The 20329-nt window shown below is 40.9% G+C and overlaps 1 protein-coding gene across 2 annotated transcripts in view; it reads left to right on the plus strand.

Moving 5' to 3' along the window:
• Positions 1-20329, plus strand: part of MICAL3 (microtubule associated monooxygenase, calponin and LIM domain containing 3) — a 441368-nt gene that overhangs the window by 317311 nt on the left and 103728 nt on the right. For both annotated transcript variants that reach the window (XM_030213784.1, XM_030213786.1), the window contains one exon: positions 3649-3738. In XM_030213784.1, the coding sequence (XP_030069644.1) occupies positions 3649-3738 (90 nt within the window). The remainder of the gene's footprint in view (positions 1-3648; positions 3739-20329) is intronic.

Consider the following 20329-nt stretch of genomic DNA (forward strand, 5'->3'; position numbering starts at 1 on the left):
CCCACACCTCCTCTTTCACCGAAAAATTATGAAAACAAACTATTATGTCTCAAGGCAAGTTTCCCCTCTGGGGTCCCATACTCCTATGGGCCCTGTCCAGGGACACCAGGTTTTGCGTCAGATCTCCAGTTTGAGCCTCTCTACTTTGCAAGACCAGGGCACAAATCTCTTTTACCAGCTTCGCACAATCTTTATATTGCTCACCCTCTGGTACTCCTTTGAAGCGGAGGTTGTTGCACCGGGACCTATTCTCCAGGTCTTCTAGTGCATTCTGCAATTCTTCCCTCGCACGACTCTCTAGTTTCAGTGCCTCTTGCAGCCTCAGTAGGTCCGCGGTTTGGCTGTCCAGTTTCTCTTCCATTTGCTCTACTCGATGACCTAACTCACGGACCGCTCTCCGCATTTCTGACACTGCTGTTTGAATATTCTCCGTATCGCTCCTATCTCCGTTTTCAACTCCTGAAGCCAGCGCACTATCCAGCTTATAATCGAACGAGAAAAACGCCCAAGTTCCGACCTAAATCGGGAGATGGACGTTTATCTCACAAAAACGAATAAAGCGGTATAATCGAAAGCCGATTTTTGGACGTTTTCAACTGCACTCCGATGCGGACAAAGTTTATGGGGGCGTGTCAGAGGTGTGGCGAAGGCGGAACTGGGGCATGGTTATCTGCCGAACAAAGATGGGCGCATTTCACTGATAATGGGAAGAAAGTATGCGTTTTTAGCTAGAATTTAGGACACTTTTCCTGGACCCTGTTTTTTCACGAATAAGGCCCCAAAAAGTGCCCTAAATGACCAGATGACCACTGGAGGGAATCGGGGATGACCTCCCCTGACTCCCCCAGTGGTCACTAACCCCCTCCCACCACAAAAAAATGATGTTTCACACATTTTTATTTTCACCCTCAAATGTCATACCCACCTCCCTGGCAGCAGTATGCAGGTCACTGGAGGAGTTGTTAGGGGGTGCAGTGGACTTCAGGCAGGTGGACCCAGGCCCATCCCCCCCTACCTGTTACAATTGTGCTGCTTAATGCTTATTAGTCGTCCAACCCCCCCAAACCCACTGTACCCACATGTAGGTGCCCCCCTTCACCCCTTAGGGCTATAGTAATGGTGTAGACTTGTGGGCAGTGGATTTTGAGGGGGATTTGGGGGGCTCAACACACAAGGGAAGGGTGCTATGCACCTGGGAGCTCTTTTACCTTTTGTTTTGTTTTTGTAAAAGTGCCCCCTAGGGTGCCCGGTTGGTGTCCTGGCATGTGAGGGGGACCAGTGCACTACGAATCCTGGCCCCTCCCACGAATAAATGTCTTGGATTTATTCGTTTTTGAGCTGGGCGCTTTCATTTTCTATTATCGCTGAAAAACAAAAACGCCCAGCTCACACATTGTTGAATAAAACATGGGCGTCTATTTTTTTCGAAAATACGGTTCGGTCCGCCCCTTCACTGACCCGTTCTTGGAGATAAACGCCCATGGAGATAGGCGTTTTCGTTCAATTATGCCCCTCCATGTCTCCTTTAGTTAGTTCGCTATCACTCATCGCCTGCTCCTCATGGTCTGGCTCAGAGTCAGTTTCCGGCTCCGCCATTTTGGATCGGGGCACCGCCGCCTTCTTTATCGCACTCGAGCCGCTTAAGCGTTTTTCTGCAGTGAACTGAAATTTAGCTAACTTCTTCTGTGCTGCCATCGCCTCTCAAGTGTTCTGCCGTTATTTAGGAGTGGCTCTCGCCTATTTGGGTGCTTTTGCTTATGATTTTCTTCCCCACTCTTACGGAGCTGAGGAGTCAAGCTTCCATCTCACTCCATGACTTCACTTCCTCCTCCTATGGTCTATGCATACATTCTTATTTCCACAGTGGTTAAGATGCATGATCAAGTTATGCAATGGCTGGCTCCAAATTTTCAGTCCAAACAATCTATGCATTCAACTCTAGTTAAAACTGCATATGTAGTTTTTGAATATCAACCTCAATTCTTAGGAAATATTTGTGCATAAAGCTACTGGACGCTGCTTCTGCTTAGTCATTTCCATCAGCCTGAATCTTAAGTCTTTTAAGCTTTCTTGGAATAAATGTAGCATAAAATTCATAGAAGAAAATGGAGTACAGTGTATTAAGCAAAGCATACCTTTTGTTATAAAGATTTATGAAAACTAATATGATTGCCTTGTTAATCTATTTATTTTGCTGTTTATACCCCACATTTTCCAAACATGCTCGAGTTCAATGTAGCTTACAATAAATAAAACAGGCAAGGTTTACAGTTTCATAAACAAAATTTCAATTAAGAGCAGTGCAGTTTAGCAGAAATAAGATACAAATGAGAGCTAAATAATAAACCATTGATGGCTAGTTACGATCTAAGACACTCCATCAATGGGTAGAAACCTCTCAAAGAGGAAAGTTTTCAGTCTTTTGCGAAATACCAAGTAATCAGGCTGAGCCTTGATTGCCATTGGCAGTGAGTTCCACCACTTAGCACCTTTGTGCCATGCCAGCTGCGTAGTGTTAGAGGGGCCTGTGTTTCTTCTATGTTTGTGCAGCGCTGCGTACGCCTTGTAGCGCTATAGAAATGCTAAATAGAATAGTAGTAGTAGTAGTAGCACCTTGGTATCTAAAGTCTTCTGAGTGAGCCAACGTATAGCACACTTGCAATCTGAAAGGTGAAGTCTAAGGTTGTCCCTAGAACCAGAGGTTATATTGCATAGGGGAATAGTTATTAAGGACTGCATGTACTACAGAGTCATGCCATGTCATATCATGTCAGTCCACTTGAATATATAGAAATAAAGATAAATCATTTTATAAATATATAAAGTGATATTTTTTTTATTGGACTAACCATGTATTTTCGATTAGTGTTGGGGCGCTAAAACCCCTTTAGTAAGGTCAGGGCAGAATCAGAAAAAGATGGCAATATTAGAATTTAGCAAATCATGAAAAGCATTCCAATGATATTCTGAAGTAGAAAAGACTGGGGGAAAGGATAGGGGAAGAGAGTGATAAGTGGGTAGTTAGAAGCAGTGGACTTTTATAGATATGCGTTGGAAAACCCAGGTCTTTGTTAAACCTTTGCTTGTTAGTTTCAAAGCATCTGATCATTTTAACTTCAAAAACATTGTTTTAAAGCTCCCTTTTAGTGCTCTGGTCCCGAAAGTGCTGCCACACAGAGGTGTCACTTTAGTCTGCTGTTTGGCATCTGATCTTATGTCTGTATGAATTGATTCTTTTTTTAATATCTGACCTGTCTCCTCAGCTAAGAAATGACGTATTAAGAAAACTAGAGAATTTAGAATTGAATCAAAAGAAAAAGTAGTTAAGATTAGAAATTGAAAAGTCAATATTTTCAAGAATAAAACTAGCATTTTTTAAAGTAGGAGGATTTGATCATATTATTTAAGTAAAAACACACACACATAATAGTTCTTAATTTTCTTGGAGCCGTGATGTACCTCTTTGTTAAACCATTGGAGTGGGAAATTTAGAAAAGTGTTAAAATATTGATGAGAGGTTACACATAGATGTTATTCTCACCTTCAGAAAGGGTTACAAAGAAGTTTATCTTTGGTTTCTGCTTTTTTTCTTGTTTTTCTCTCTCTGCGTTGTGTGCATTTTTGGGTATGTGGTTCCCTCTGCTGTAGAGGGAGAGTATTGTCCCTGGGAGAGAGAGCTCCAGCAAGGCCTCTGGCTTCAGCGTCTCTCTAATGAAGAAGATACTGGTACATTTAAAGGTATCCCAGTTTTCACCCTTGCTCTTATGTCTCTCCCCCATAGTGGGTCCTGCATAAAGACATATGTGCGCATGCATGTATGTATACAGTTTTATATATTAATACCACTTTTTTGAGCACTGTAACCATTCTAGAAATTGGTATATTTATCAAACCATAATAAGGGCTTGGCTATAAATACCAACTGATTTTGGGCCCTGTTTATGACAATTGAGTTAAAATTGCAGCTGAGTGAAGTGACCTGCATAATTTCTTTTTCCCACAGGGTATAACCCATTATTCTCCCTAGAGAGTTCCCTTCTCTTCCCCCTTCCAAATATGAAAAAGGGTAGCACCAATGGAGAAGTGACTGGGCATTGCTTTTGCCCATAGGAGAGCCTAAAGATTCAGTGGGGTAAGGGGGGAGGGTGGAAGGGAAGAGGACCTGAGGAAGGTCCCATGGAGGGAGGACATTTTTGGTACTCAAGTGGAGAGCATGAGGCTTCCTTCAGAGGTAACTGTCCACTTCCATTAGATCACTGCTATGGTGGTGGTGAAAGGGGAAAAGGAGTATTGGCAGATCCCATTAGTGCATTAGAAATATATAAACTTGAATGAATGGACACCACTTTGGGGAAAAAAAGGACCTCATTATGCACCCATAGCATACATGCTTAAAAGGTCAAAAACAGGATCACTGGTTCTTAAAACAAAAAAAATCATATGCACAAACATTTGTGAATATAACATCTCCTCCTAAAAATGTATTTTTGGGAGAAGGACACGTTATATTCACTAAGTTTGAATGTTTGTGGACATAATTTTATGAGTAATTTTTTTGCACACTGATATCTGAAAATAAGTAGTGCTGTTGGGAGTTTTTAGGATCATCGATTGAGTTTTTGACCTGTTAAGCATGTGAGGTCCTCTTTCACCCATAATGCTGTCCACTTATTCAAGCTTATATATTTCTTTCATTTTTCCTGGTGTTTGTGTTATATGGTAGTGTTTGACTTATTCACCAGCCTCTGTTTTTTGAGGTGCATTAGTCTGACAGTACCCTTTGGAAACATCGGCTATAGTTGAAGTATAGTTTAGTTTCCTTTTCCAAGAGCTAACGTGAGACTCACAAGGTTTATCACAATCTGCGTGAAGCCATTTTAATGTTAATGAATGACTCTGCATGTAAAGCAGTTCAATATTTTATTCTCAATGTCCCCAAAATTTCTACTTTTCTGTAATATAGAAGAAAGTGTTACCAATAATGCACATTAATGTGATATTAACACACATTAAACATAAACGTTGTTTAATGTATGTTAATGTTCTTTAGTAAACATAGGCCTTTATATTTTTTAGGTTTCTTATCTTGCTACACTTCTGAAATTTTAGTGTTTAAGTTGCCATAAACATAATATTACTTGTAAGTATAATCATGTCTAGCTCATGAAAGTAAAGTTACTTTTATCATAGTCTAATGGTTTCAGTGATCTAAGTGCTATGAATATAAAACACTATTGGGTCAATATTCAGCCTCTGCTGTCAGCATTTTATTTTAAATGCTGGCTGCAGCAGCAATCAAAATATATTTGTATATTCCACACCACTATCTAGATAGTGGCCAGTGCCACATATCTGGATAAGGTAGACCACGACGGAGGTTTTCTGGGTAATGGCAATATTCAGTTTACTATCCATATAATTTATTCATTTGTTACATTTGTACCCTACATTTTCCCACCTATTTGCAGGCTCAGTGTGGCTTACATGATACCGGAGAGGTGTTAATAGACTCCGGAGTAAAGCAAATACAGATAATGGTTAAGTTGGGGTAGGGACCACATGAAGGAACATGTGGTGGGGCCGTATAGAGGGTAGCAAGAACAGATGAGATTGTTTGGTGATCAATACGAACTGTGGTGGTGTAGTGTCGCTGATTTCAGGCATTTAAGTTGGGTCGGGGGGGGGGGGTAAGCCTTTTGGAACAGATGGGTTTTTAGATTTTTTCTGAATTGGAGGTGGTCATAGGACAGATAGACAGCTGCACTAAGTTATCAGATAAATTATCTTAATAGTAGGCTGAATATTGCAACTATAAGGATAAGTTTTGGGACAGCCCTGGGTCTTCCCATTCTTCACCTCAGCGTTGACAGCTTAGTGCCAAAGTGGTCTGTAAGGATATTCTGAGGCACTATTCTAGTCAGCAGCACTTATCCGGATAAGTGCTTTTGAATATTGGCCCATATATTAAATGCTTTCTCCTGCCCGTGCTTGTACTAATTTTGTTAAATATTAATGTTGAAGTTTTGGGGAAAAATTGCCTAACACGTTTGCCTTTTAACATCTGAAGATCATGGTTCAAGCATTGCTTGGGTAATATGTGAAATAGGTAGCATTATCTAGATATAATTGCTAACATGCATTTGCCTATATCATAAAATTACTCCAGGCAGGATCTACTTGGCAATGGAATAGGTGCACTAGTAGATCTTTGCAAGGTGAGGTTTGCACAGAGCATGCTCTCTTTGTGCTTGGATTGAGCCTATGCTTTGTTTTGTTAGAATGTAAGCTGCTTCTGCTGTGCTGTACCTGGAGGCTGTTCATGCAAAGGTCAAATAAATGAGCATTCAACTTCATCCAGGAATAAAAGTAATTTTAGAAAACTCAAAAAATTTATTCTGCTGTTTGTTTCCTGGGAATGTGCCACCTTGCTTCAGTCTAATAGTTTCGTTTACTTTTAAGGGCACCCAAAGAAGATGTCAATAAGCATTGCAACTTTTAGAATTTTTTTTTCTTTAGTTTTATGAGTACATGTCATGTTTTTCCTACTTGTACCCTTCTCTCCCTCACTTGCAACAAAAGAAATGAATAAATAACATCAAATGTTTACCTGAAGAAGCTACTGATCCTTGGGGGCATGTCATGGTTTCGATCAGTAACTATTTTTTATTTTATTTATTTGTTACATCTGTATCCCACATTTTCCCACCTATTTGCAGGCTCAATGTGGCTTACACAGTACCGGAGAGGTGTTACAGACTCCGGTGTAAACAAATACAAAGTGATATTGTGGTAAGATGAAGTTCATGTTGCAAAGCCACATTAGGGAATCGTACAACAGAAGAGTTGTGTTATGTCCATTACGTACTTTAGTTTTGTTGTGTTGCAGACATCAGGCATTTATGTTGGATTGGTAGGGTATGCCTTTTTAAACAGGTTAGTTTTTAGTTTTTTCCAGAAGTTTAGGTGGTCGTACGTAGTTTTCAAGGCTTTTGGTAATGCGTTCCACAGTTGTGTGCTTATGTAGGAGAAACTAGATGCGTAAGTTGATTTGTATTTGAGTCCTTTGCAGCTTGGGTAGTGCAGATTTAGGTACGTTCGTGTTGATTCGGATGTGTTTCTAGTTGTTAGGTCAACATCCAGTAGACTACATGCAGGTTTTTTTAACATTAGAGTGAGTGAATGAATGATAAGAAATTGATGCAGTTTGCAATAGTAACTTCTGTTCCCCATATTATTTGAGAGAGAAAATCTTTTTTTTTATTTTTTTTTTATGCTTCTTATATGTGGCAAATGCAAACTGATTAATTGTAGATAACTTTGATGAGGATATCGTATGATTTATTGTGCAGCTGTTCTGGCCTGTTACAATCAGTAGATTAGAAGATAACCTCACGTAGTACTTATTATCAATTCTGTGATGGCGGAGCCACACATGTCATGCATCTCTATCTCATGTTGTCATGACATGAGTCATGTAACCATGTATGTGGCTCATTGTGCTGCTGTTATAAAAAAAAAACAGCCAAAGGCAGTGAATACAACTGTAATAAATGTATTGTTCACTAACCAGAATTAATATGGTTTTGGATTTTTAAATTTAATTATTTGCCTTTTTCCAAATTCAGATCATTATTGCAGGGCATCATTTCCAGCCCTTGCTACCTTTTCCAAAAACATAGCTATGATGAAAGCCTTAAAATGTTTCCTTGTTATGGACTTAACTACAAAACCAGTGTTGATTGATTTAGATGACAACTCAAAAGAGGAATGATTATTATGTCAGCTCTGTTTATTGAAAGAAGAACAGTACAGCTCCAAAAAAGAACAGTAGAACTCAACAGCAGAGCTTGGTTTCTTATAGCACTGATGAGCAATCCTGATTTGTCTTTCAAGGCGGATAATGTCCTGATCCCTGGCTTTCTTTTTGAAATTAGAATAACTGATTATATCTCCCCGCAGTACCACCTTTGCCACTTCCCAAAACAGAACAGGGTTATCCTTCTGCTCAGCTTTATTAAGTTTGTACTTGTGCCAGTAATCGACTAGATAATCCAAAAACCTGACATTGCTATAGAGATCTAAGGGAAAGTTCTACACCATTGGCCTCCTCTCAGCACTAGTATCTACACAATCCACCCATATCCAGGGCTGCCGAGAGACTGGGCCAGGCCCGGGACAAAGCCACCCCCGAGCCCCCCACCCGAGATCACCGGGCCCCCCTCCACCCGCCACCGGGCCCTCTCTCCACCCCCGGGCCCTCTGCACTGACCTTAAACGCCTCACCTTCGAAAGCGCAGCAAGCAGTGGCAGACCACTCCTTCCTTCTGTGTCCCGCCCTTGCAGAAGTTACTTCAGGCCAGGGCGGGACACGGAAGGAAGGAGTGGTCTGCCGCTGCTTGCTGCACTTTCGAAGGTGAGGCGCTTAAATTCAATGCCAGGGAGTGACAGAGGGCGGGCGGGCCAGATTGCGGCAGCGCCAGGCCCCCCTCGGAGGCCTGGGCCTGGGGAATTTTGTCCCCCCTGTCTCCCCCCCCTCTTGGCGGCCCTGCCCATATCCATGGCATGGTCAGAAATTTCACAGGGACCAATCTCCGCCCCTTGAACTAATGGCATGAAGGAGGAAGACAGTAGAATGTAATTGATTTGAGAGTGCATTCTGTGTGCCTGGGACAAGTGGGTATAATCTCTGTCCTTGGGATGTGAGACTCTCCATATGTTTAAAAGGTCTAAAACCTGATATAGGGGTGGAAGGCCTCTGTGGTCATTGAAACATGTGGGGCTACTGGGAGCCAACTTATCAACAGAGGGATCCCAAATCCAACAAGATGGCTTTTTTCTGTTTTGTCAGATCACTCTAGACCAGGGGTTCTCAATCCAGTCCTCAGGACACACCTAGCCAATCAGGCTTTCAGGATACACACAATGAATATGCGAGACATATATCTGCATGCACTATCTCCATTGTATGCAAATTTATCTTATGCATATTCATTGTGGATATCCTGAAAACCTGACTGGCTAGGTGTGTCCCCAGACTAGGTTGAACCCCTGCTCTACACCAAAAGCACCTCTAGATGGCACAAGAATATTATGGGCACCTACACGGTTAGTGCACACTAATGTTTAGCATGTGCTAAAAATGCTAAAACGCCTCTAGTGCAGCTTAGTGTGAACAGGGCCCCAAGTTTGTTTGTTTATAATTTCTAGTACACACCATCTACAATTCTGGGCAGAGTACAAAAAAGTCCATAATCAAATACCATCAATAAACGTATAAAACTCACTTAAATCAACACGACATGACCCAAATTAAGAGACATAAAACAGTATATAGTCTGAGCAACAATAAATATCAGAAACAATCTTATCCTGAGGTAAAAGTGAATATTCGCTGGAACAGTAAGGTCTTTAATGCCTTTTTTAAATCATTCAAATTCCCCATAACTCTCATTTCTTCAGGTAAAGAATTCCACAGATTTGGCCCTGCAATGTAGAAAATCAAGTTTCTGTACACAGCAAGATATACCATTTTAAATGATGGAACATCCATCAGATTGAGGGAAGCAGATCTCAATGACTACGATGGTCGATGCAGATGCAAACTGGAAACAATTACAGGAGAAATTTTGTCAAAACTTTATCGACAAAATTTTAGACTGTATTCTATAGTCAGCCGGAAGCCAGTATAAATGAATAAGCGCAAGGGTAACATGATCAAAACGTCTGAATCTCAGAAGAACTTGAGCAGCAGCATTCTATGCAATTTGCAGTGATCGAAGAGTACTAGTAACAAAGCATTACAATAATCAAAATGAGGAATAATTATACTTTGAATTACCAACTGAAAATTGTCAAAAGTCAAATAATCTCTCAACCGTCTGACATGCTTCATACTTAAGGAAGGGTCAATAATAACACCTAAGAGCGAGTTGTCTTATTAAAAGCTAATTCCACTCCATCTATACAAAAAGAACCAGGGACATCTTTTTAGCCTTTTTCAGCTGGACATCATAGAATTTCTTACATTCCCTACACAGTGACAAGGCCTAAGTAGTTTTATTCTTCCTTCAGAGACATACAGCCCTCTGGTGTTGCTGCTTCAAGCGCCACAACCTGTGAGGGTACCAGGGATGATGACATCAAGTAGAAAAACAAGTAAAATGCAGTGAAGCAAGGAAGTCTAAGACTCAACTGAGGACAGAGTCCCACATAAGAATTTACTGTCTAGAGCCAAGGAATTTTTTTTTCTAAAGTTGTCTGGAAAATTGGTAAAAAGAAGAAAGAAAGCAGAAAAATTTAATCCAGAGTATGACTAGCAATGTGTGTTGCTTCTATCCAGGATTGGATAAATAGAAAATGGCCTACTCTAGGATGAGGTAACCCATCTACATGAAAATTAAAATCACCCAGGATTAGAAAATCTTGGATCTTCGTGGAAGCGTCAGCAATTGTTTGGGAAAGCACATTCCATTCTGTTACTGAGAGAGAAGGTGGACAGTAGAATAGAAGAACATGGAATGGAAAAGGAGAGACAGTATGACTACTAAGACCTCAGGGTACTCAAGAGTAGTACAGAAAATTTCAGTAAAAGATAACCTACTAGAGTGGGATCAAAGCAATACAGTCACCTCTTCTAGAAACCCTGGAGAAGGAAAGTACAGAATAGCTAGGTTGGAGGTGAATACAAAAAGGCATCACTCCATGTTGGAACCAGGTCTCAGTGAGACAAGGAAAATCCACTTGAGTAGCTAGAAGCAGGTCATAGATAAGTGAGATTTTAAACATAAGGACCTACAATTAAGAAGACCACCTAAAAACTGGAAAGGATGTCCTGAAGCAGAATGTGTTGAAGAACAATGAATAAGGTTACTAGCCACTCTCTGCGACTGACATCCGATATACAACTCAGCTTGGTAGGCCATTGACCCCAATGTACCAGAATAGGGTGAAGAGGAGTCCATAAGTGAGACAGGTGAATAGGAAGAGCAGCTTAAAAAAAAGCTGAAAAATTAAAGGAGCATACCATGCCGTGAAGTGCAAGAAAATGCCATAATTTAAAGCCAAAGACAACACACCTCAGAATTCGCCCCAGTGAGCTCACCCAAGGAGTATGACTTGCTCCTTGTATGTATTCCTTAGGCATGCACCCGTGGCACAAACACCGCTAGTATCTCAAAATTTATAATAATTTTTCTGGGTCAGTCTGAGTCTTCAGGGTCACGTGATTGAATTGGCACGCATCCATTTTGGGCCTGAGACCTTACCACCACCCATTGACTTAGTGGTAAGGTCTCACATGTTAACCGGGTGGTAATCGTCAGTGCGCATACACTGCCGATTACCGCCCAGTTAGAACCACGTGGTAGAAAATAAAAAATATTTTCTGCTGCGTGTTTTGGACATGTAAAAAATGGAATTACTGCCCGGGGCACGCGGTAGCTCCAAATTGACGCGCGTTGGACATGCGTAGGCGCCTATGCTCCTTAGTAAAAGGGCCCATCAGTTTCTATTTATGGCCTACTTAAGAATCAGCCCTTCCACATATGGCAAAATTCACTTCTGCAATCTATTTCCAAGAAGTTTGACATGAAACATAATGTCCAACCAGCTACAAGTTTCAACAAAGTCAAACTTCCTTCATTGTGGTTAAAGTAGCTATGAGGAATGCTAAATAGTATAGGAAGAATTCCAGTATGGTTTTGGGTAGAGATCCATGCCTCCTAGACCACTTTGATAAGTGTTTCATAGGACCTTGATTTCAGCCTGCATAGCAGCCCATCTGCTTAATATGTTGCAGTAAATACATACATTCTTTCAAAGAATTCAGGCTTTTTCACCTAAGCTGCCATATTAGCTGCACTCATCTTATACGGACAGTGTAAAATGTCTTCGAAACCTCATCCAAACCTCATCCAGAATTTCTCCTTCCACCATTGCTGCCAGGTACTTAGCTTGGTTACATGCATTGGAACTGCATGAGGATATCCATTCAAAATTAACAGGCTCTTCTTGTACAGGGAATTTCTTTATTATGGGGAGGAGTGTGGTAGCCGTGTTAGTCCACTCTTAAGGTTATCAATAGAAATCAAACAAAATAAAACATGGAAAAGAAAATAAGATGAAACCTTTTTTATTGGACATAACTTAATACATTTCTTGATTAGCTTTCGAAGGTTGCCCTTCGTCGAAGGACAAAGAAGGGCAACCTTCGAAAGCTAATCAAGAAATGTATTAAGTTATGTCCAATAAAAAAGGTATCATCTTATTTTCTTTTCCATGTTTTATTTTGTTTGTTTTCTATTGATAACTTTATTATGGGGATAAATTAAGAGACAACATTATAAAGGATCATTGCTCCCCTGTTCAGCATTTTTCTGCCGTCCTGCCCTCATCTGAGTTGTCTTCAAGGCACACTACTTTAAATCACTATTCTAAAGGGTTTCAATTCAATGAAAAAGAAAAAAAAACTCAGCAGATCCAGTTCATTGTCTTTCTGAAATCTTGTCAACATTAAAGGGCTCAACCAAAGCAGGACATGCCTGTTCTGTCTAAGAAGCAGCTTTTTTTTTTTTTTTTTTACTGCAGTCATGTATTGCATCCTATACCAGTACAAAATATATGACCTGCCCTTCGTCTGGGGTATGGTCAGGTTCAGTTTATCCTGGGTCCTAAGTGTACTTAAGATGGTTTCCTGGTCAGGTTCATCAGCTGATCCCCTGATCAGTCCTCACCTTTCCTGCAGTGATAGTGTGTATGTGCCAGGCCTCTGTGGTGCTGCATCCATATCCTGAACTCTTTCTTCTTTCATAGGAGGGGCTTGCTAATTAATGCCACTCCCCCACTTGGGGAGGAAAAAAAACTGCTCTTGGTTCAGCAAACTTTGGTTATCTCACCTTTAATCCAAAATCAAACCAAAACACACACACAAAATGCTGCCTAGCTTTCCTGGAGCCTAAGCAAAAAGAGTTAGCAGACACTCATCTGCTCACAACCGGGAAGGCTACTCCTTGAAATGCCTCCCCCTCTAACAGCATCTGGTTAAAACAGCTACCTGAACAAGTTGGTCAGTTCCAAAAGGAAACAAAAAGGTGAACCATTCTGCTTTTCCTCTGAGCATATACATTGCTGCTTTATTCTCCCATTTCTATTAATTCTGACTCATACAGTGTAGGATTATTGCCTTCCTCAAATCCAGTAATTCAGGTGCAGTCCCTTCATGATCATCCAGTCTCTCAACTGTGAAAGGTCTCCACCCCTTCCAGGGAGAATCCATTACATATTGATTGACAATCTAGAGATTCTCCAGTTCTTCCTCTCTCTCTCTTTCTTTCTCTCTCTCCCCCCTCAATCCTCCCTGATGTAATCCCCTGCCTGTTGGCTAAAGTGCATGAGTTTCTCCTGATGGGTCAGTGCTGGATAGGGAAGGAGAGAGAGGCCAGGGCAGCACTAGATAGGAAAAGAAAGAGAGGCAAGGGCAGCACTAGATCGGGAAGAACAGAGAGGCAATGGCAGTGCTGCATGCCAAAGGGGAAGAGAAACAGAAAAATTAATGCTGGATAGGGGGTGTGGAGGGCAATACTGCATGGGGGAGCAAGGGAAAGAGACAGAGGCAGTACTGAATAGTGCAGAGGGGAAGGAGAAGTGAGACAGACACAGGTAATGCTTCATGCTGGGGCAAAAAGAGATGAAAAGACAGGTGCAATGCTGGAATGTGATGGAGGTGAGAGATAGAGAAGAGATACTGGATGGCAGAGGGGGGAGATAGAGAGAGACGTATACACACAGTGCTAGATGGTGGTGGAGGGATGGAGAGACTGAAGAGAGATGCTGGATGGACGGTGGTAGAGAGGAACAATTAAAAGACTAGGGCATAAGAGGAAGGAGAATGAGAGAGCCAGTGTGAGGGAAGGAGACAGAAAAGTTATAGGTAGACACTGTAAAGAGGGAGATTGAAGAATGGTTATAAGAATGAGTGAAATCTGAATGGATAGGCAGAGAAAAGTGGAAGAAAGCTGAAAAGAACAGATTGGTATTGGAATTGGATGGAGATATATATATATATATATATATATATATATATATATAGTGGAGGAGGTGAAGGCAGAAGGAGAGAAAAAACAGCAAATGGTCAGGAGATTCTTGGTAGAGGAGCTGAAAGAAGACAGGAAAGCAAGTAACCAGACACAGGGACCAACAGAAAAATTAAATGGCCAGACAACAAAAGTAATAAAAAGAATTTTATTTTAAATTTAGGATTACGTAATGTGGTTGCTGTATTAGTCTACTTTAAAGGTTAATAAATAATAAAAGAAATAACAGAAAATAAGGTGATACCTTTTTTTTGGACTAAATATATTTTTGACTAGTTTTCTAGCTTTTGGAGACTGAAACCACCTCCTTCAGATCAACACAGTAGACTGCTTTATGGTATACTGTCCTGACCTAAGGAAGGAGGTTTTGGCCTTCAAAAACAAGTTGCAGTTTGTCAGTTTTTGAAATTTACATCTGCTATCTTTATATTTTACAAGGTAGAGGGAAACATGCATCACTATTTCTATTTCTCTGGTCTTGCACTTGATATAGAGTCTGGCTTTTTGTGGGTTCAGTTTAGAAGTATGTAGACAAAAAATATTTTAAGTCTGTGGTTACTTATACTGTACTTGGTGAAGTTTGGTTTGTGTACTTTGTATGTGAAAGAGACCAGGTATTCTGTTAGCACTGAATGTCTGCGTGGGATCGATTTGTACTAATCTGGCTTGTTTAGTTTTCGAATCTGTGTATTGATGATCTAGTACCTACTGCATGTTTATGCTGCTGCCTTTTCCTAGAAAGGCTCTTGTTGTGTGGCTCCTGGAAGTTAGTATGGTATGGTAAAATTGCATTATATGCCCTGAGTGACTTCCATAGGTTTGTTTGTTTTTTTTCACTTCATAATATGCCCGGTACTGGATTTTAGATTTGAGATTAGCTCATGCCTTTTTTTAGTTATAGCTCTCAATGCAAGTTACATTCAGGTACAGCAGGTATTTTCCTGTCTCTGGAGGGCTTCCAGTCAGATTGTACCTGGGGCAATTTGGGGGGGGGGGTGGTAAATAACATCCAAAATCTCAAGGAGCGGTAGTGGCATTTGAATCCTGGCTTCCCAGGTTCGCAGCTGCACTATGCTTTAGGTATAGCTACTATAGATAAAGCATATTCCAAACATTATTGATAACTCAACAATAAACTATAGGACAGTAGATCTGAAGCTTGGTGGCCATTTGGTAACCTACCAAAAAAAACTGATGGGCAAATCATTTTATGGTTGCCACAAAATTTCTGTTAAATGTTGCTAAATACCACTGATTATATGGCCAAAAGGAAGATGCTGGACTGGGGATGTAGGGCTGTCTGGGAGCCAAGTGTTAAAGTGTAGGCTTAAGTTCACTTCTGGCCCTGCCCCTGCCCCTTTCCCCACAGTTCCACTTCCTTTTTGCCTACAAATTAAGCCCTGAATAAACCATACAATGTAGATGTGAACGTGAATTTCCAGAGAGAGTTATGCTTCTCTAACAAGATAACAGTGGGTAATGAACACAGGACTAGGCTCATTTAGAGCTATATCAGTTCTCACAGTAAAGGCTTTTCTATTACAGTGGTACTGTAATAAAACTTTAAGAAATCTGAACAAATGTATCTCAAAAATATTTCAAGTCAGTAAGAGTTTTTAGAGGGGGTGTTGTTTATTTTTGTTTGCTGTTCATTCCAAAACAGACTATAGTACATGTAGATTGCCCGGATTGAAACTTTCAAGTAGAAATTAATTTTCACAGAATTACTGTACCTAGAAAAAGCCTTGGTGACTGCTTTTTATTGTTAATTGGGGACGACTACATATTTCTGAAAAAGAATCCTATGCAAACCCAAGAGATTTTGTGAGATTTGCTCATGTAATGTAATCATCCTTCTAGAAGAAAGGTGAAACCAACTTAGTGCTTTCAGGCTTTTACAATACCAGTCACACCATTTTCAGATTTTATCAACCTTTATTCTTGTTTAAAATTCTTTACTCCCAGGTATGTACACAGGAATATCTTTAGCAGGTAGTTACCTACAAGTTGTTTCACATTTTCTGTCCATCGTAGGTAATCCTTAGCAAGTTAATTTTCTTCTTCCTTCTTTTGTATGTTTTGTTTCTCTTTGTATTTCCTTTCCTATTGTGCTTTTCCTATCTCTTTATCCTTGTTCTATATTTTCCCCTCATTCATGCCCATTACCTTGCCTGCCCTACCCTACCCTGTCACCATACGGGGTATGTCAGCGGGGAGCTTGAGGCTTCAGCAAATTATCCATCCAGTTGACCCCTTGGAGATCCAGGCAGATGTGCACTGGTCACACATCCGAGAGAAGGAAGAGAGGGTTTCACCTACAAGATCCTCTCCTTCCACAGGTAATCTCATCCTGATGCTGGTCCCCATAATATCAGATTTAAGGTTCTGTGTAAAATGCTTGCTGCTCATACAGACAACCATATGTGATTAGTTGAGATTTTAATAGCTTTTTCCGCTTGTTTACTGTTACATTGTGGAATTTTCTAGGTATTGAAGATAATTCTAGAAAACGAACACCCCTTCATTCTATAACAGGTTGCCTAAAGTTAGGCACCAATTTGCACACTGAGATTACAAAATATTAGCACGCTTAAATGTTACAGATTTGTGTGTAAGTGCTAGTTGGGTGCTAAATGATATTCTGTAATTTTAGCATTCAACTTGCATAGCACTCAGTTGCAAGGGGTGTGAACGGAGCATGGGCAAATCCCACAACTCTGTGCACATTATGTCATTTATGCATCAACCAGTGTTCCCTCTAAGGAGCAACCTGCGGTGTGCAAAAATTTTTTCGAGTGAGCGCTGAAAATAACTCAACAGCAAAAAAAGAGTGGGGGGGGGGTCCCCCAAGATATCTAAGATGCAAACTTGGTGTTAATTATTTAAAAAATATTTCAAATCTTAATTTCATTGAATATTCAAACAGTTTCTCTTCTGATGTTTTCTGTCTTCTGTAAGCTATAAACTCTATCAACATTAACAATCTGTCCAGAAGTTTCAAACAATTCCATTCTCAGCAAATTTTCCAAATGTTTGGTGTCCAAACAATTTCTAGATAATGTTTTTTATTATTCATTAGATTAAATCCTCTTTCACAGTCAGCACTTGAGGCCTGGAACATACCACAAATGTCCATAAGTACATAAGTATTGCCATACTGGGAAAGACCAAAGGTCCATCAAGCCCAGCATCCTGTTTCCAACAGTGGCCAATCCAGGTCACAAATACTTAGCAAGATCCAAAAAAAGTACAAAACATTTTATCCTGCTTATCCCAGAAATAGTGGATTTTCCCCAAGTCCATTTAATAATGGTCTATGGACTTTTCATTTAGGAAGCCGTCCAAACCTTTTTTTAAACTCCACTAAGCTAACCGCCTTTACCACATTCTTTGGCAATGAATTCCAGAGTTTAATTACACGTTGAATGAAGAAACATTTTCTCCGATTCGTTTTAAATTTACTACATTGTAGCTTCATCGCATGCCCCCTAGTCCTAGTATTTTTGGAAAGCGTAAACAGATGCTTCACATCTACCCGTTCAAGTCCACTCATTATTTTATAGACCTCTATCATATCTCCCCTCAGCCGCCTTTTCTCCAAGCTGAAGAGCCCTAGCTGCTTTAGCCTTTCCTCATAGAGAAGTCGCCCCATCCTCTTTATCATTTTCATCACCCTTCTCTGCACCTTTTCTCAGATGCGGTGACCAGAATTGAACATAATATTCGATGTGCGGTCCACCATGAAGCGATACAAAGGCATTATAACATCCTCATTTTTGTTTTCCATTCCTTTCCTAATAATACTACTACTACTACTTATCACTTCTATAGCGCTACAAGGCATAATAATACCTAACATTCTATTTGCTTTCTTAGCCACAGCAGCACTTGAGCAGAAGGTTTCAACTTATCATCGACGACACCTACAGTGGGGGAAATAAGTATTTGATCCCTTGCTGATTTTGTAAGTGTGCCCACTGACAAAGACATGAGCAGCCCATAATTGAAGGGTAGGTTATTGGTAACAGTGAGAGATAGCACATCACAAATTAAATCCGGAAAATCACATTGTGGAAAGTATATGAATTTATTTGCATTCTACAGAGGGAAATAAGTATTTAATCCCTCTGGCAAACAAGACCTAATACTTGGTGGCAAAACCCTTGTTGGCAAGCACAGCGGTCAGACGTCTTCTGTAGTTGATGATGAGGTTTGCACACATGTCAGGAGGAATTTTGGTCCACTCCTCTTTGCAGATCATCTCTAAATCATTAAGAGTTCTGGGCTGTCGCTTGGCAACTCGCAGCTTCAGCTCCCTCCATAAGTTTTCAATGGGATTAAGGTCTGGTGACTGGCTAGGCCACTCCATGACCCTAATGTGCTTCTTCCTGAGCCACTCCTTTGTTGCCTTGGCTGTATGTTTTGGGTCATTGTCGTGCTGGAAGACCCAGCCACGACCCATTTTTAAGGCCCTGGCGGAGGGAAGGAGGTTGTCACTCAGAATTGTACGGTACATGGCCCCATCCATTCTCCCATTGATGCGGTGAAGTAGTCCTGTGCCCTTAGCAGAGAAACACCCCCAAAACATAACATTTCCACCTCCATGCTTGACAGTGGGGACGGTGTTCTTTGGGTCATAGGCAGCATTTCTCTTCCTCCAAACACGGCGAGTTGAGTTCATGCCAAAGAGCTCAATTTTTGTCTCATCTGACCACAGCACCTTCTCCCAATCACTCTCGGCATCATCCAGGTGTTCACTGGCAAACTTCAGACGGGCCGTCACATGTGCCTTCCGGAGCAGGGGGACCTTGCGGGCACTGCAGGATTGCAATCCGTTATGTCGTAATGTGTTACCAATGGTTTTCGTGGTGACAGTGGTCCCAGCTGCCTTGAGATCATTGACAAGTTCCCCCCTTGTAGTTGTAGGCTGATTTCTAACCTTCCTCATGATCAAGGATACCCCACGAGGTGAGATTTTGCGTGGAGCCCCAGATCTTTGTCGATTGACAGTCATTTTGTACTTCTTCCATTTTCTTACTATGGCACCAACAGTTGTCTCCTTCTCGCCCAGCGTCTTACTGATGGTTTTGTAGCCCATTCCAGCCTTGTGCAGGTGTATGATCTTGTCCCTGACATCCTTAGACAGCTCCTTGCTCTTGGCCATTTTGTAGAGGTTAGAGTCTGACTGATTCACTGAGTCTGTGGACAGGTGTCTTTCATACAGGTGACCATTGCTGACAGCTGTCTGTCATGCAGGTAACGAGTTGATTTGGAGCATCTACCTGGTCTGTAGGGGCCAGATCTCTTACTGGTTGGTGGGGGATCAAATACTTATTTCCCTCTGCAGAATGCAAATAAATTCATATACTTTCCACAATGTGATTTTCCGGATTTAATTTGTGATGTGCTATCTCTCACTGTTACCAATAACCTACCCTTCAATTATGGGCTGCTCATGTCTTTGTCAGTGGGCACACTTACAAAATCAGCAAGGGATCAAATACTTATTTCCCCCACTGTAGATCCCTTTCTTGGTCCGTGACTCCTAACGTGGAACCTTGCATGACGTAGCTATAATTCGGGTTCCTCTTTCCCACATGTAGCACTTTGCACTTGCTCACATTAAACGTCATCTGCCATTTAGACGCCCAGTCTCCCAGTCTTGTAAGGTCCTCTTGTAATTTTTTACAATCCTCCCGCGATTTAATTACTTTGAATAACTTTGTGTCATCAGCAAATTTAATTACCTCACTAGTTACTCCCATCTTTAGGTCATTTATAAATATGTTAAAAAGCAGCAGTCCCAACACAGACCCCTGGGGAACCCCACTAACTACCCTTCTCCATTGAGAAAACTGACCATTTAACCCTACTCTCTGTTTTCTATCTTTTAACCAGTTTTTAATCCACAATAGAACACTACCGCCTATCCCATGACTCTCCAATTTCCTTTGGAGTCTTTCATAAGGTACTTTGTCAGACGCCTTCTGAAAATCCAGATACACAATATCAACCGGCTGTCCTTTATCCACATGTTTGTTCACCCCTTCAAAGAAATGTAGTAGATTGATGAGGCAAGATTTCCCTTCACTCAATCCATGTTGACTTTGTCTCATTAATCCATGCTTTTGAATACGCTCAGTAATTTTGATCTTAATAGTCTCTACCATTTTGCCCGGCACTGACGTCAGACTCATCGGTCTATAATTTCCCAAATCTACTCTGGAACCTTTTTTAAA

Source organism: Microcaecilia unicolor, chromosome 9 (genome assembly GCF_901765095.1).
Source record: "Microcaecilia unicolor chromosome 9, aMicUni1.1, whole genome shotgun sequence".
NCBI classification, from domain to species: domain Eukaryota; kingdom Metazoa; phylum Chordata; class Amphibia; order Gymnophiona; family Siphonopidae; genus Microcaecilia; species Microcaecilia unicolor.